At 41.3% G+C, this 11,945-nt stretch overlaps 1 protein-coding gene across 1 annotated transcript in view; it reads right to left on the bottom strand.

Annotated features, from left to right (window-relative positions):
• Positions 1–11,945, bottom strand: part of GLP2R (glucagon like peptide 2 receptor) — a 119,231-nt gene that overhangs the window by 47,972 nt on the left and 59,314 nt on the right. Inside the window, exon 10 of the mRNA XM_007948028.1 lies at positions 10,445–10,533. Within this exon, the coding sequence (XP_007946219.1) occupies positions 10,445–10,533 (89 nt within the window). The remainder of the gene's footprint in view (positions 1–10,444; positions 10,534–11,945) is intronic.

The raw sequence follows: 11,945 nt of genomic DNA, 5'->3' as shown, positions 1-11,945 counted from the left end.
AAGTGAATTTACTCTGTAAATCTTCACCCAAATCCTAATAAAAAAAAAAAAAAGGAAAAAAAAAAAAATCAGCTACTGAAAACCCTATGGAGAGCTCTTCTACTTTCAAACACACATGGCCATGGTCATCATGAGTCAGAATCAACTTGATAGCAATTGATTTCTCATAAACATCCATCCGTCCATATACATATATATATATATATAGAGAGAGAGAGAGAGAGAGAGAGAGAGAGACCTTAATATTTTGCTTGATGGACTAATTTTCATGAAAGTGGCTGCCATTCTGGAATACTCCATCCATATAAAGTTTGACAAGTTTCCTATTATCCAGTCAGCAGGGGCCTCTTTCTCTATTCACGACTTTCAATGTCGGTGCTTTAATAAGCCGAGAAGAAAGAAAAGGACTTGCTCAGGGCCACTCAGCCACTAAATGTCAAGTCCCAGGCTGGAAATGGGACTTCTGACTTTATGCTCAAGTCTTGCACACTCCATGCAGGAGGACTTTGTCGTCAGACTTCCTGCTGTCCTGCAACCCTGGTGCCAGTACTGCAGGAAATGAAAAACTGATCCTCCTCATAAAAGTGCTATTTGAAGGTTCCCTGTTGTATACAGAGACAAGCATCCCTTTGTACCACCCACGTGGTCAAAGTACACAGCTGGAGCCCACACACTCCCTATCAGTGGTTCCCCAACAGGGCTATTAGAATTCCTTAAGGAGCCTTTTTAAATATATGTAGATTCCTGGGCCCCAGTGTTCACCCTCTGCATCAAAATCTCTGGAGGTTGTGTCCTGGAAGTCTGGATTTTAAGAAATTCCTTATGAGATTTTGATAAGCAGCCAGGCTTGGGAATCATGGCTCTACTATCAAACTGCTTCTTGATTTAAAACTACACTTTCAAAGGTGACTCATGTTCAGGGGACAAACAAAACTACAGTCTTATCCACATTGGACAAAAGAGCTTAATTGTAGTTATTTTACTTCAAGCTACGTCTCTTAAAGGACCAGATTAGGAGGGGGTTTACCTCCCTAAATCTCTGGGGTAAAACATGTAGAAGCAAAAGGACATGAGTAATTCATGGGTAGTGCAACTGATTAACACACTTGCCTGTTAATTGAAAGGTTGGAGGTTGAAGTCCACCAAGAGGCACCTCAGAAGGAAGGCCTGGCAATCTACTTCTGAAATACTGGTCATTAAAAATCTTATGGAGCACAGTTCTGCTCTGACTCATCAGGGCACTGTGGGTTGGAGTCAGTTTGTTGGCAAATGGCTAGGTCATGGACAGTTTCTCCAGGAAGACTGAACTCTATCTAAGAGAAAGAACTTACTATGGATCCTGTGTCTTTGAGAATCATTCAAATGAAATGCTATCAATGAGCTAAAATACAAGAAAGTACCTCACATTTTTATGCCTTAAAAGGATATAAAGCCAGTAGGAGGAGTAGGCATCACCACAAAGGCAGAAGCCTACCCTGGCCACATGGACTGCATGTACCTGTGCCTTGACAGAGCAGACAGAGCAGCAGGCCCTGCTTATGTGGCTCTCCCAAGCTGTGGTGGTTATGTTTTTGTGTTAGTTTGGCTTGGCCTGGTTGAGTGGCTTGCCAGCTGGATGTAGTATTCCCCAACATGAGACTGGTAATCAACTCCATGGTGGAATCTACTGTGAGCAGCTGAGTAGCTGCCTTTGGGATGTGGTCTGCTTCCTGTATATAAGGAGAAGCTTTGAGAATGTCTCTAGCCCATGGCACGCTTGGACCCTGCATGTAGCTGTGTCGTTGCTTAGCAGCCTGCTATGCTTTGCCGACCTTGGGACACACAATGGGCTTAAGTTAATGGCCTGCTGTGTGGTTTGGTAACATTTGGACTGTGCCTTTTTACTTGTCAACCTTGGGGGTTCTCAGCCTCAGCGGCCAGCAGATGTCTGACTGAAGAAATGCCTCTAGCTCCAGTGGGCCGGGAGCAGGAGGCAGAGCTGGACCCCAAGGTTGAGGGGCTTTCACCCAGCCCCTAGAGCCTGGCACTTTGAACTTGGACTTAAAGCCTCCAAACTGTAAGAGAATGAACTCCTGTTTGTTAAGGCCATTCCATTTATGGTATATTTCCTGTCAGAGTGGTTCTAGGTAACCAGATAACAATCTAAGCTGCACCTCTTCCCTCACCTTTAACCCCACTCATGTGGGAGTTGTATAGCTGCACAATTTAAAGGGGCTCTCAAAGAGAAATGATTCCCAGAGGCTTTTTATATCCAGGAGTGTTTGTGAAACTCTCTGGTGTAGAGGTTGTGAAGCAGTGACTATAGGCTGTATTTGACTAGTAGACACATTTTGTTTATCCTCTGTCGTTATTTTTTGTTATTGGAACGATCTTTAAATAAGTACGAGAATGTTCAGATTCCCAGCTTCTTTTAATGAATGGGGAGATTTGGCAACACTGGGCTCAAATTCCTGCTTGACTATCAGAGGCTACAGCTGGATGGAGGTTGTCCCTTTAGAGGATCTGCAGGTCTCCTCACAGCCTATACTACTCACTTGTGTTATTTGCTTGGTCCTTCCAAGTGTTTGAGTTTGTGACCTTTGTTATGGATTATCTAGGTTTTGGTGATTCAAACTCACCATTTGCTCAGTGGGGTCACTATGAGTTGACATCAACCCGATGGCAGTGAGTTTGCTTTTTGGTTTGGTATTTACATACCAGGCATCCCTGGGTGGTTCAAGAGGTTAACACATTCAGCTGCTGACCAAAAGGTTGGAGATTCAAGTCCATCGTGAGTCACCTCAGAAGAAAGGCCTGGAGATCTGCTACAAAAACATTAAACCAAAACCAAACTCACTGCTGTTGAGTTGATTCTGATTTATAGTAACTCCAAGTGGATTTCTGAGGCTGTAAATCTTTACAGAAGTAGATTGCCCCATCTTCCTTCTGTAGAGCAGCTGGTGGACTTGAACCACTGGCCTGCTGGTTAACAGCCAATTGTCTTATCCACCGAAAATCTTATGGAGCACAGTTCTACTCAGATACACAGGGGTCACCATGAGTCAGTCAACTCTACCATAATTAGTTATGATACTTACATACTTAAATGCATAGTCATATCTTACTATCAATTCTTGGGACCATACTAGAACATTATGTTTTTCATTTATTTGTTTGTTTTAATGGTATTTTTTAAAATAAAGTTTTCATTTTGGAATAATTTTAGATTTTTAGAAGAGTAGCAAAGATTGTATAGAGAGTTCCTCTATACCTTTTACCCAGTTTCCCATAAGGTTAACATCTTACATACCTACAGAACATTTGTCTAAACTAAGAATAACTAAATTCCAGACTTTATTTGGATTTCACCAGTTTTTTTCACTACTGTCCTTTTCATGCTCCAAGATCTAATCCAGGATTCCACATTGCATTTAGTGTGGGACTCTTTTTCAAGAATAACCATATTTATATAACCTTTTGGGCAATTTTCATAACTACCACTCTCTGGATGGATATAAGAAGGATTCCCCATTCTTCACCTTATTCTAACTTTTATTTTAGACAAAATACTATTTGTGTCTCTGTTGAGATTAAAATCCACAAATAATGATAGCAGTTTACTCTTATGGACTGTGCTTATACTTGTTTTTCATCTATACTCATTTGTTTATTTAAATGGTTTAGTTCCTTGCATCCATTTAACTATTCAATAAATGTTTATTGAGCATGTACTTTGGGTCCGTGAGCAAGAACCATGGAAGGAGGAGAAGTTATACTTAAGTGCAATAGAGCACAGAGACAGTCTTTAGGGCTTAGGTTCAAGTCTCAACATTGCCAATTACTAGCAATGTGACCTTATTTAATTGCTATTAGTTTCCTCTTCTGAAAAATGATGATTATGCTAATAATAGCAACTACCTGGCAATGTTGTTATGAGGATGAAGTAACATGGGGAAAACGCTCAGAATAAGCACATATGATAAGTGGTCAATAATGCTAGCTATTATTATTTTTATAAAAGTACTCCCCACCCTCAAATTGCTTGCAATCTTGATCACTTTGATAGGTTTTAATCCACTTGTAACATACTGTATTTATGACATATTTTGGGATCCCTGGGTGATGTAAACAGTTAATGCATTCAGCTGCTAGCCAACAGGTTGGAGGTTCCAGTACACCCAGAGGCACCTCAAAAGAAAGGTTTGACAATGTATTTCCAAAAAATCAGCCACTGAAAACCCCATGGAGCACAGTTCTACTCAGACATATATCATGGGCTTGGCAGGAGTGGCCAGGGGTTGAAGTCGACTTGAAGACCACTGGTTGTGACATATTTAGTCTTGAGTGGTTACAAGAGACTACCTTCACTCAATATTTTCATAGAGAATAACTTTTATAAAGGAATCTGGGGTTTGACATATTAAGGAAAGATTCTCCTTTACAATAGAATGACTCATAAATTCTCTTTAATAGGTCTGTCCACCCTTTGTATGCAAAATTAAGGCCTTTTATCTAGAGGAAGAGCACAGCATCTATGCTGGGAGCCACACAGAACAGAGAACTCTGTCGAGCCAAGGATATGCTGATCTCTGTCTGGGTTCTAAAGACATTACTCTTGCTGTTTACAACCCTGAAGTTTCTCCTTCACACTTGTCTCAGCCCTCCTTCTCCAAGTCAGGCAACTGGGCTGTTTACAATTTCCTCCACTTGAGTGGTGGAAGCCCAGGGACTAGTGCTAGGATACAGAAAGTTCTCTGGCTCCCAGCAACTTGCCTCTTTGGCAGGGCCTAAATGTGTTTAATTTAAACTTCCTTAAAATATACTTCTGGGGGAGGGCCAAATCTTGAGAGCTACATTCTGGAAGTTCTCAAAATCTGGGAGAGTGAGGAGCAAGGCTGTTCCTACTGGAGTTCAGATAAAATGAGTGCAGCTCCATCATCCCCTCCTCCTTACCCAAGTAGGGGGCTCCAAGGGAAAACAAACATGGAAGGCAATATGATAGAGGAGCAAGGTTCCAATGTAGGAGAGAGCAATGTGAGCTAGGAGTGTTGATAGTCTATCGGGGTGACAGTAAATTGCCTTCCTAGAATTTGGGAATGAGGGGATTAGCATTGTTTTATGAGAAAAATGGGCAGAATGTGCTCATAGATGTTAAACCCTATCACTAATATAAGCTGGTTTGAGTGTGTCCTGAGATTTCAAAGAACAGCTCCAAAAGACAAAGTATTATAATGAAATGTACCAAGACCTAGTGTTAGAAAACAAGAAGGGAAGAACACACTCAGCATTTCCCAAACTGAAAGCACTGAAGAAAAAATTCAATCCTTGAATTGCCATATTGAAAGATTCTATGGGCAAAATATTGAATAATTCATCAAAAGAAGATGGAAGGAATATACAGAGTCACTATACCACAAAGAACTGGTTCATGTCCATCCATTTCAGGAGGTAGCATAAGATCAAGAGCCAATGGTATTAAAGGAAGAAATCCAAGCTGCACTGAAGGAATTGGGAAAAACAAGGCTCCAGGAATTGATGGAATACACATTGAGATGTTTCAACAAATGGATGCAGCACTGAAGGCACTCACTCATTTATGCCAAGAAATTTGGAAGACATTTACCTGGCTAACTGACTGGAAGAGATTCATATTTGTGCCTATTCCAAAGAAAGGTAATCCAACAGAATGTGGTAATTATTGACCAATATCATTAATATCATACGCAAGTAAAAATTTGCTGAAGATAATTCAAAAATGGTTACAGCAATATATTGACAGGAAACTTCCAGAAGGTCAAGCTGGATTCAGAAAAGAATGTGGAATGAGGGAAATCATTGCTGATGTCAAATGGATCTTGTCTGCATGCAAAGAATACCAGAAAGATGTTTACTTGTCTTTCACTGACTATGAAAAAGCATTTGACTTTGTTGATCATAAAAAATTATGGATAGCCTTATGAAGAATGGAAATTCCAGAACACTTAGTTGTGCTCAAGAGGAATTTGTACATAGACCAAGTGGCTGTTGTTTGAACAGAACAAGAAGATACTGCATGGTTAACACATCAGGTTGTGTCCTTTCACCAAATTTATCCAATCTGTATGCTAAGCAAATAATATAAGAAGCTGGACTATATGAAAAAGAACATGGCATCAGGATTGGAGGAAGACTTATTAACAATCTGCGATAAGCAGATGACACAATCTTGCTTGCTGAAAGATGACTTGAAGCACTTACTGATGAAGATCAAAGACTGCAATCTTCAGTATGGATTATCCCTCAAGATAAAGAAAACAAAAATCCTCACAACTAGACCAATAAGCAACATCACTATAAATGGAGAAGGGATAGAATTTGTCAAAAATTTCATTTTACTTGATTCACAATCAACACCAATGGAAGCAGCAGTCAAGAAATCATATGATGTATATTGCACTGGGCAAATCTGCTGCAAAAAACCTCTTTAAAGTGTTAAGAAGCAGGGATGTCACTTTGAAGACTAAGGACTGCCTCACCTAAGCCATGGTGTTTTTGATCTACTCATATTCATGTGAAAGCAGGACAATAAATAAGGAAGACAGAAGAAGAGTTGATGTCTTTGAATTATGGTGCTGGCAAAGAATACTGAAAATGCCATGGACTGCCAGAAGAACTAACAAATCTGTCCTTGAAGAAGTGCAGCCAGAATGCTCCTCAGAAGAAAGAATGGCCAGACTTCCTCTTGCCTACTATGGTCATGTTGTCAGAAGGGACCAGTCCCTGGAGAAGGATATCATGCTTGGTAAATTAGAGGGTCAGTGAAAAAGGGGAAGATCCTGAACAAGATAGATTGATGCAGTGGCTGCAATGGTGGGCTCAAGTGTAGTAAGGATTGTGATGATTGTGCAGGACTGGTCAGTGTTTTGTTCTGTTGTACATAAGGTCACTATGAGTCAGAGCCAACTTGACGGCACCTAACAACAACAGTTTATATATATCTAAGTATCTTGTGAGTTCAGTTGACAACAGTCAGTCCTCCAGAGTCCCAGCCACTCAGGAATATTGATAGGTCCCTATTACAGACCTCAAGCCCTGTAAACTCACCAAGGTGAGGTACTTCACTCCAGGAGACCACCAGGAAGGTAGACACCCAAGTTCCTCCCTTCTCAAGCATTTTCCTTGAACAAATGCAAATTTTAAGGAAAGGAGGAGTTTCCAGATGCATCATTTATATTAGATCTTTCTCCCCTTAAAGCAGCCTTCCTGAATCATCACCTGCACGAAGGTGGAGATCAATGGTGCTCAAGGGACCGTGCACACTACAAGGTGGTGCAAGGCAATCCACTTGGTATTGGAAGAAAATATAAATAAAGTTCTATTTCTTCATATATTTCATAATACACATACTAATTCAACAGACTATATATATATATATATATATATATATATATATATATACACACACACACACATATATATATAAAATAGGAGTCACACCAGGCCTATCTCCTGCTTATTGAGTACCAACAGTGGTTGCCATTGAGTCAATGCCAACGTATAGACTGTGCACACTACAAGGTGGTGCAAGGCATATATACATACACACACATGCAAGGTATATATACACATGCAAGGTATATATATATATACACACACACACATATATGATAAGGAATATGCCCAAAATTTCTTTATAGATAGAGATGATTGATCAGAAAACTTTGGATCCTTCTGTCTTCGATTACCTTAGAGGAAACTGTAGAAAAGGGAATATTGAGGCTACTCAGGAACACATTCATTATGGCCCAACCAGAAAATTCTATGTATTATTTCACTAGACTGCCTGAGCTACTGGCCCTCCATTCTGGTTGTGTACCAGAATCTCCTGAGTAAGAAGTGCATGTCATCCCACATTACTGAATCAGAAGACCCAATGGTGGGACTCAAAAGTCTGTGCTTTTGGTCAGATGTCTCGTGATGCTATGAGCAGTCAGGATGAAAAACTATTATAGGGGCTGTGGTGGGTCTAGACCCCAGGGAAGGCCCCACAAGTAGATGATGGGCTTTGGGGACACAAAGCATCAGGATTCAGGCTCTGGATTTGCATGGAAAGTGGTATCTTGGAATTCATCTCCTTCCTGCTTTTGTCTTCTGGCAATGTTACCCTCTTGCTAGTTTTTGGGGTGTTGGGGTGTTAGGGTGTTCTGGTTTTCCTAGGGCCTGGCTGCTGAGAGGACTTCCCCTCATGAATGGGCTCAAGCAGGGCAGACCAGCACTGTTCTCAGCCATGGACCTCCAGAGATAGTGAGAGATGTTGACGTGGGGCCTGAGTCTTGGGAAAGTGGCCAAAGAGGCTGCTTAGCCACTTGGAGACTTGACCAGAGACGCTGAGAGAGACAGTGTGGTTCCCTGTAGTCTAGTCTAGGCTAGTTCCCTGGGGCTAGCGGGTTTCTAGAAAATGTTTAAGCCAAAGCCAACTACCAAATACAGTATATATTTGTCCAGTCCTAAGTTGTGTATTTATTTTTCTGGATCTCTGGGAGGGAAGATCCCAGGCAAATGTCACTTACCACTTTTGAATTGATTAGGTCACTATGGTTTCCTTTGATCTTAAGAGTGGTGCAAACAGTTAATATGCTCAGCTGCTAACCAAAAGTTTGGATATTTAAGTCTATCCAGAGATACCAAAGAAGGAAGCCCTGGTGACCTATTTCTGAAAAATCATCAATTGAAAGCTGTGGAGCACAATTCTACTCTGACACATATGGGGTCACACATGGGGTTTCTATATGTTGGCATTGACTCGATGGCAACCACTGTTGGTACTCAACAAGCAGGAGATAGGCTTGGTGTGACTCCTATTTTACAGCAAAAAACAGGGAGGCCAAGTGACTTACCTAAGGCACCAGCCTCCTGACCAACGTCCCATCCTTAATAAATTAGGATGTGTGCTCCTCAAAGACAGGGGCCTCATTATACTTACCTTTGTGTTCCAGTCATAGTGCCAAGTGCCAGAGGCATTCATGAAATGCCGCTAATAAATGCCTCAAAAACCAAACAAAACCAAACTCACTGCCATCAAGTCCATTAGACTCATAGCGACCCCTCCTTGGCTTCCTGAAGCATTATCTCTACAGAATTAGATTGCCCAATCTTCCTTTTGAGGAGTGGCTGGTGGGTTTGACCCACCAGCCTTCTGGTTAGCAGTCAAATGCCTTAGGCACTATACCACCAGTTGTTGTTGTTGTTGTTATGTGCCATCCAGTTGGACCCGACTCACAGCGACCCCTCCTTGGGTTTCCGAGGCAGTATCACTATGGAAGTAGATTGCCCCATCTTCCTTCCGAGGAGTGGCTGGTGGGTTTGAACCACCAGCCTTCTGGTTAGTAGTCAAGTGCCTTAGGCACTGCACCACCAGAGCTCCCATAAATGCCTCAGGTAAAAGGAAAAAGCTACCTTCCCAGCTCATGAGTCAGGTCCCATTCTGACTTTAGAAAGAGTGAGAAACAGGGCTATAGCCATCCTTACTCACACATATCTTCTTCCCCTGACCTACTGTGTAGAGTGAAATACCTACGATCAGGGCTACTTCTTTGGGTTAAAACACTCTCTTCCCAAACCACCATCAGTACTAGTTGACTCTGACATCTGGCAATCCCATGTGTGTCAGAGCAGAACCATACTCTATGTGTTTCAATGGCTCTTGTTTTGGAAGTAGATTGCTGGTCTTTCTTCTGAGGAACCTCTGGATGGACTCAAACCTCCAACCTCTCAGTGACAGTCACTCCCATTATCTGTTTGTGCCATTTAGGGACTCCTCTCTCCCCAGAAGCCCTGCTGAATTACACACATATAGAAAGTAAGGAATGACTGGTAGAGGAGGGAGGAAGATCTTTCTCTATATCTCATTCATTCATTCATTTTTACAATGATGAAGAGCTCAATAAATATTCAAGATCTGACTGTGAACTGGCACTGTGGTCAATACAGAAAATAGAAGATGGGACATAGCAAAGCCATATCACAAAAGAGGGTGACTGCAGGAGGAATGTATTTCCTTGGACACTAAATGTCTCAAGGTCTCAAGAAAGTCAAATACTCTGCTGAGTGACGAATGCATCCTTTATGTTGTTACATTCAATCCTTCCCCAAGGAAGTCAGCTGTCAAATTTCCCTTCAGATGATTCTCCTTTCCTCACAAGCCACCCCACCTTTAGGAGCATTTCAATAGTTTTCTGCTGGAAGAACATGTATGTCCTTGATTCCTCACCACCTACCTCATTTTCATGGGGTCAAAAGGTCCTCATTTGTGCTAGAAGTGCTGTGTGACCCTCTGAAAACTTTTGAGAGGGGATCTCCCTGATACCTTCACCTTAGGAGAGACACATACTAATGAAACCTGGCCTCTTCCTGGGCATTAGGCAGAACAGTCAGAAAGGAATCAAAATAACCTTTGACTGCTGGATACTGACCTTGGAACACTCACCTGTATTTATAATCTCTGAAACACATTTGATGGGCTTTCAGCTTAGAAATGAGAAGCTTGAGAATTTTCAGGAAGATGAAGAAATTGACCTTGAAGAAGAGAAGAAAACAGCAAATGTGGGTAAGTAAGTGATGGTCTCCATATAGCTATGAATATCAAGATCACCTTACACTTGGCAATCAGTTCCTTGTTCATATTAACCTATATTTTGGCAGTTAGCTGCTCAGCTATTAAGCACTTACAGTAATTCCCACTGTTCCAAAGCCTATCTTAATGGAGAGTCTGGATGGAATCTTGAAAATTCATTTAATTTGTTCTTCTTCCTCAGGAAGGCCCACCACTAAGGCCACCTGAGAAAGACAGCTGAACATTTACATTATTATCATGAACTAACATTTATTGAACATTTACCATGCCAGGCATTGATCTAAGAACTTTTCATACATTATTTTATTTAACCTTCACAACAACCCTCTGGTAGATACAACTATCCTTACCTCCATAATGAAATAAGAAAACAGGTAAGAGGAGATTGGTATAATTCTCAGCACTGCACAGCTAGTAAGTCATGAGCCTATATTTAAATCTGTATTTATCTGATTACAATCCTCCGTCTCTTAAACAGAATACCACACTGCCTCTCTTCTGTAAAGAAGTCCAGCATTACTGGCATCTAACTTGAGGTCCTGTTGCTGTCTTGCCATTCATTGGAAAGTACAGGCAATCTACTCCCTTAGCCTACTTTTCACAAAAAGTAGAACTGAGCAAATTCAGTCCTTCATTACCAGCCTTGGTAGAAACTTTAAAACATGTCTGCAAATTCCTTGACATTTCTCCCTTCAAAAGACAGAGCCTAATTCTCCTCCCTTGAATATGGGTTAGATTTAATTATTTTCATACAATGAAAAGAAAATTATAGAAGTGATACTATGTGACTTTTGAGGTTAGATCCCCAAAAAGATGGCTTTCACCATGCACTCTCCCTCTCTCTCTCCTCTCCCTTCTTCTCTCTCTTTGATTTCTCACTCTGGAAATCCAGACACCATGTTGTGAGGACACTCAAGCAGTCTGCAAGGAAAGCCATGGGGGAAGAATTGAAGCTTCCTGCCAACAACCAGCACTATCTTGCCAGTCATATGAGTAGGCCACCCTAGAAGCAGATACTCTTGCTCTAGTCCAGCCTTGAGATGGCTGCAAGCCTTGCCACCACCCTGACAGCAACCTCACAAGAGATCATGAGATAAAGCTGTTCAGCCAAACCGCTCTCAAATTCCTTACCCACAGATATGGTGTGATATATGTCTATTGTTTTAAGCCATATGTTTTGGGGTAATTTGTTGCACCACAACAAATAACTAAGTAAGCCTTGATGGTGGGGATGCAGTATTATGGGGATAAAATATGGTGTCTTAGTCTGGGGAGAAACTACTTCAGGAAGGGGTACAAACTGGGAGAAGAAAGAAGAAAACAAGAATCTTAGAAGGAAGAAGCAGATGAATAG

This window comes from Orycteropus afer, unplaced genomic scaffold (assembly GCF_000298275.1).
Source record: "Orycteropus afer afer isolate SDZICR_OR568_19922 unplaced genomic scaffold, OryAfe1.0 scaffold00199, whole genome shotgun sequence".
In the NCBI taxonomy this organism is placed as follows: domain Eukaryota; kingdom Metazoa; phylum Chordata; class Mammalia; order Tubulidentata; family Orycteropodidae; genus Orycteropus; species Orycteropus afer.
The sequence above is the reverse complement of the archived record's forward strand: the minus strand, read 5'-3'. Positions and strand labels throughout refer to the sequence as shown.